The sequence below is a fragment of the Corvus hawaiiensis genome, chromosome 2, assembly GCF_020740725.1.
Source record: "Corvus hawaiiensis isolate bCorHaw1 chromosome 2, bCorHaw1.pri.cur, whole genome shotgun sequence".
Classification (NCBI taxonomy): domain Eukaryota; kingdom Metazoa; phylum Chordata; class Aves; order Passeriformes; family Corvidae; genus Corvus; species Corvus hawaiiensis.
In genome coordinates this window covers 122,858,251-122,864,250 of record NC_063214.1, presented here as the reverse complement: position 1 = coordinate 122,864,250, position 6,000 = coordinate 122,858,251, and the positions used below count along the sequence as shown (strand labels likewise).

At 54.9% G+C, this 6,000-nt stretch overlaps 1 protein-coding gene across 1 annotated transcript; it reads left to right on the top strand.

Annotated features, from left to right (window-relative positions):
• Positions 1-3,277: 3,277 nt before the first annotated feature.
• LOC125320429 (hemoglobin subunit rho) lies at positions 3,278-4,858 on the top strand. Its single transcript, XM_048292744.1, has 3 exons — positions 3,278-3,715; positions 3,819-4,041; positions 4,675-4,858. Exons 1-3 carry the CDS (start codon positions 3,507-3,509, stop codon positions 4,801-4,803), a joined length of 561 nt encoding a protein of 186 aa, XP_048148701.1. The 5' UTR covers positions 3,278-3,506; the 3' UTR covers positions 4,804-4,858.
• Positions 4,859-6,000: the final 1,142 nt, after the last annotated feature.

The window sequence follows — 6,000 nt, the reverse complement described above, 5'->3', positions numbered from 1 at the left end:
CCTAAAAGATACCAAGGGTTAAATCTGCATCCCAAAATGAGAGAACTTTGTTAGGGGCAGAGAGGAGTTAATTTAACCCCCACTGCATTTTCCCTTATTGTTACAGCAGGGAAACAAATGGGAATGTGTTTGTGCTGAGAGCAGAGTGCCTGGGGCTGAAGGAGACAACTCTCCTTGTGGGGATGACATCCAGCTCCCTGCTCTGAAATTCCAACCTCCACTGTGGAGCCCCCACACCTCTGCTGTCTCTGTTGTCTCCCAGTATCCCTGTCCCTTCTAAGGAAAAAAACCTGCATTTCCAGAAATTCTTTTCTTCCATGTTCAGGCAACAACAAGTCCCAGCCAGGCAAAGTTGTACAAATTGTGGTGATTCAGACACACTTGTTGCTGCATTTCCCTGGATTCATTATTGGCCACAACCTGAATGGGTTTAGAGCAGCTGCTCTGCCCCTTTCCCTAAAGTCTGGGAGCATCTGTCTTTGCTCTGCTCCTGAATTTGGGGCAACCTAGAATCCCAGAACAGTTTGAGTTGGGAGGGGACCTCAAAGCCCATCCAGTGCCACCCCTGCCATGGGCAGGGACACCTCCCACTGTCCCAGGCTGCTCCAAGCCCCAATGTCCAGCCTGGCCTTGGACACTGCCAGGGATCCAGGGGCAGCCCCAGCTGCTCTGGGCACCCTGTGCCAGGGCCTGCCCACCCTCCCAGGGAACAATTCCTGCCCAATCTCCCATCCAGCCCTGCCCTCTGGCACTGGGAAGCCATTCCCTGGCTCCTAGCCCTCTGCAGCCCTTGTCCCCAGTCCCTCTCCAGTTTTTCCAGGGCTTCCTGATATCCCTGTTGCCCCAGGCACCATTCTGAAGCCACCCCTTGCTGGGTATCTGCAGTAGCAGTGGGGTGGTGGGAAATTAGCTCTGGCCTCCAGGCCAGTCCAAGGCACCAGTCCCAGCCTGGCCACAGCCAAATGGGCCAGTGGGGCCCTGTGGGGCAGGATTAGCTGGAGCTGATACAGAAATTTACAGCCCAGAGTGGCTGCAAAAGGCCATTGCCATGACAGACTCTCCCCATGCAGAGGCCACAAGACCCTAATCCGATTAAGTGGCTGATTCACCTGCTGTTATCCCTTTTCTACTATGCCCATCTGAAGGGATTTAGAGGTTAAAGAGCTGCTGTGGGGATAAACCATTAAAGGGATCAATACAGGAGAGCAGCATGGAATGGGCCTGCATGAATGAAAATTACTTCAGCCTCTCTTCCTCCTGTTTCCTCTGCCTTCCTCCTGTTTCCTCTGCCTTCCTCCTTCCCCCCTCAGCTCTTTATGGCCATCATTAACCATCCCATGAAAAGTCACCCTGCTCCCACGCCAGTAAAACCAGACCCTGATGGGTGACAGCGTGGGGCCAGGCCTGCAGGCTTCTCACCACAAGCCACGTCTCTGCCTGTTTTCCACAGGCTACAGATACACACCCAACATTTATTAACCACATTTTAAAAATAATATTAATGCTGCAGTTAACACTCTCCTCCAGCCTCTGTGTTTGATGTTGTCCTGCCTGTCCCAGGTTCACCCTCCTGCTGCCCCTCCCTGAGCTTTTCCCTGCTGCTGGTTCAGATGCAGCAGAAAAGCATCATTATCTTTTCCCTTTCAAAGTTCAGCTTTGCAGAGCTGAAAATGAATCTTCTATCAGAGGCAAGGCTAAGAACAGCCCCAGATGCAGCCTGGGTTTTAATTTCAATGCCAGGGAATTCAGGCTGCAGAGAAGTAATAAATGCAGAGGCCACCAAGGCCATTTATTGTCATCCCCAGCTGGGCGAGCAGCTGCCAGCCAGCGCTGCTGGCCTCACGTGGTGGGAATGTCTGCTTGGGAATTTAGGGCTGCACGTATTCCATTCCACTCTTTGTAGGTCTGTTTGATGAATTTGGACAACTTCTGGAGTCTTCAGATCTCTTTAGAAGCCAGGGTGTGTCCTGTCCCTGCTCTGTAGGTGAGGAGCTCAGCCAGTGCTGGGCACCTGACGATACCTTTATCTGCTCCACACAGCCCCACTCCCCGGGCTATCAGAGCCTGCCTGGGGCTGCTGAGAGGGCCTGGGCCTCTCCCACCATCCAGAAATGGGAAAAATTAATAATGTCTCATCAAACCCTGTGCTGAGGAGCTAAAATGTGACTACAGACGTGACTCCCCCAACGGGATCACAGTGATGGGCTTGTGCCACTGTGTCTCCAGTGAGATCACAGGATCCCAGACTAGGTTGGCTTGGCAGGGACCTTAAAGCCCATCCAGTGCCACCCCTGCCATGGCAGGAAAACCTTCCACTGTCCCAGGCTGCTCCAAGCCCCAGTGTCCAGCCTGGCCTTGGGCACTGCCAGGGATCCAGGGGCAGCCCCAGCTGCTCTGGGCACCCTGTGCCAGGGCCTGCCCACCCTCCCAGGGAACAATTCCTGCCCAATCTCCCATCCAGCCCTGCCCTCTGGCAGTGGGAAGCCATTCCCTGGGTCCTGTTTCTGCCTGCCCATGTAAAAAGTCCCTCTCCAGCCTTCTCAGATCAATGGACCAATATCAGTCTGTAATTGGAATATCTCAGAGGCCTGGATGAGACTTCCTAAACTGCCCACACACAGACCCAAAGTCACAGATGCAAAGAGTCATGGAATGGTTTGGGTTGGAAGAGACCATGAAGATCACCCAGTTCCAGCTCCCTGCTGAGGGCAGGGACACCTTCTACTGGACCAGGTGGCTCCAAGTCCCATCCAACCTGGCCTGCAACGATTCCAGTGTCCATGGTTTTGTCTGGATGCCTGACACCTCAAGCATCCTGGCTTTGCCTTTCTGAGCATGGGAGCACAGCTTCACTCGAGGCCTGGAAACCAGGAAAACACCTGTGCAGGTGACAGCCAGAGTCCAACATAAGCCTTTAGCCAGACCTCGCCCTGGTGGAAATGGATGTTGCTGATCGGGCTCTGACATGGCAGGGTCCTGCTGGCCTTGTGCAAGACTTTTCTCAGCAGGGAGACGCCACTGAGGGGCTCACTCTGGACACACATGGAAAGAGCAGAGGAGCCTGTTCACAGCTGCAGCCCACCCTTTCATCCCACACAGCTATTCCTGGAAACCTGGAGCTGAGGAGGCGACCTCTGCTTCCCTGACACCATCCCTGCAAGTGTCCAAGGCCAGGCTGGACAGGGCTTGGAGCAACCTGGTCTAGTGGAAGATCCCCTGTCCATGGCAGGGGGTGGAACAAGAGGACCTTTAAAGTCCTTTCCAACCCAAGCAATTCCATGATTCTAAAGGACCTCTCTGAGGGGTCTGTGCCTGCTGCAGGGATGGGTGGAATGTCCATGCCTGCGGTGAACAGACAGCCAGGGGTGAAGGAGAGGGAGATAAGAGGGTCCTGTGTCCTGAGCCAGCCTGTTAAGGGACTCACAGGGCTTTCCACACCTCACTGCAGAGTGACCACTGCACGGACAGCCTGAGCGCCCGCTGGGGACCCCTGCCCGTGCCAGCCAATGGCCCCGCTGCAGGGCCCGGGGAGGGGCTGCGGGCAGGGGATAAAAGCCCCGGCGGGGCCTGGGCTCAGCTACGGGGTCTGTGTCCTCCTGCAGCCCAGCCCAGCCGCCGCCACCATGGTGCACTGGTCAGCCGAGGAGAAGCAGCTCATCGCCAGCATCTGGGGCAAGGTCAGCGTGGAGGAATGCGGCGCCGAGGCCCTGGCCAGGTAGGCCCAGCTGCCGGGAACCTGCCCGGCTGCACCTGGAGAGGGAAACTCTGCAGTCACGGGAGCCTTCACGCGGCTGTGCTTCTGTTGTGTCTCTCCCCAGGCTGCTGATCGTCTACCCCTGGACCCAGAGGTTCTTCTCTAACTTCGGGAACCTGTCCAGCCCCACGGCCATCATCGGCAACCCCAAGGTGCGTGCCCACGGCAAGAAGGTGCTCACCTCCTTCGGGGAAGCCATCAAGAACCTGGACAACATCAAGGGCATCTACTCCAAGCTGTCTGAGCTGCACTGCGACAAGCTGCACGTGGACCCCGAGAACTTCAGGGTGAGTTGTCCTTGGAGCTTGACCCTCTGTCCTTCCTTCCTCAGAGCACCTCAGTGCCTGGGGGATCTCAAACAGGCATAAATAACTTGTATTTTAGTTACCAAACAGGACATGGCTGACTGGAGTGGGAACTGGGGGTGAGGGGAAGGTTGGGAATTTAATGATGCAGGGTAATACTAGGCTCTGGGCTGCAAGGACAAATTTGGTGACAAACATAGGGAGATTCTGTAAAAGTTTGGGGGCTTGTGCAGGCATGGCTGGAACAAAGGAGCAGGATGTTGGCCTCTGTTTCAGCCTCTGTTTAAGCCTGGCTTTGGGGATGTAGCAGGTGGACCTCACACTGACCCTTAGCTGAAGTAGGTGTGGGGTTTCACAGCAGAAAAAGAAAAGGCAGAAAAATGTCCAGAGGCTGGAAGGCGTGAAAGGAAGCAGAGATGGAGCAGGTGGATGCTCGTGCCCACGGCCAGCACAGGGCTCTTGTCCTGCATGAGGACTCAGCTGGCAGACCTTCCCCGGGGCACAGCCCCAGGACCCACTGGGAGCTGGGGTCCTCTGGTGCCGGGGTGCTGTGCAGGGCGAAGGGGTGCCCAGCACCCTGCTGACCTGATTTCCCTCCTGCCTTCCCCTCTCCAGCTCCTGGGTGACATCCTGATCATCGTCCTGGCCGCGCACTTCACCAAGGACTTCACCCCTGCCTGCCAGGCTGCGTGGCAGAAGCTGGTCGGGGTGGTGGCCCATGCCCTGGCCCACAAGTACCACTAAAGCCTCGGGAGGCAGCTGTGTCTGTAACAGGCAATAAAAACCACATTTTCTGGAATTCTTTGTGTTGTGTGTCTCTGCGTCTGCCTGTGGGCCCTGGGCCTCACCTCCTGGGATGTTTGCAAGGACATAACTTTATAGAGATTCACTGATTAGGCAGAAGTTTACCCCTCCATAGTTTGCTACTGATGTATTTTTAAGAAGCTGATCAAAAGCATTTTCTGCATCAGCGATGAAAACTAGTGCATCCTGATCAGAGTTTGATATCTGAAATGTGTAAGATCCCAGGAGCAGGGGATGAGGGATGAGGGCAGCTTTCAGACAGGATGGATTAGAGCTTTTTTTACTCATTTTGGCTTAATGGAAGCACATTTCCACTGGAATAGAAGGATTCTATGTAAGCATCTCAGTTTCAGCAATGCTTTTCCAGGAATGGCCTAAAAGGCAACAAGGAGAGACATGTTGGTGTCTCAAGATGATGAAACCCTTGTTTTGCAAGATTTATGAATAAATATTCTGCCTTTCCCATGATAAAGCAGGGATTTGCACTTAACCCCTCTGTCCTGCACAGCCGGGTGGGCAAAGGTCCAGCCCTGCCAGCAGCACCGAAGGGCTGGGGGAAAAAAATTAGGAAAAAAGCCCAAAATCTGGATCCAGCTTCCCTGCAGCACAGCTTCTCCTTTCACCCAGCAAATGGGCATTTCAGCAGGATTGCAGGAGGTGAGCCATCCTCAACACCTTGTTCCAGTCCAAAGCCTTGGAATTTTCCAGCACACACAAAGCAGCTGATGGTGGGTGCACCAGCAGCACCCTCAGGCCTGCTGGGGTGTCCAGAGCTGGGTCCCAAACCAGCACCCGGGGCAGAGGTGTGCAGTGGCCGGGACTTTTCATCTCAGTGTCCATATCTTGATCATTCTGTTGCTGCTCTCCTCTGGACATGTTCCAGCGGTGGTGTGGAGCATGTCCTGCTCTCTGGCCAGCACCGGGATGGTCCTGTTTTCCTGGATTAGGGATAGTGACATGGATGTGGTGCTTGTGCTGCAGAGCCAGTGTGTCCCACTGTCCCAGTGACAGTCATCCCTCTCTGGTGTGACAGAGCAAAGTTACAACTACCACCAGCCCACCTGACCCAAAACCAGGTCAGGAGAGTAGAGGAGAGCCCTGGATGCAGGATGCCCCTGGATCCCTGGCAGTGCCCAA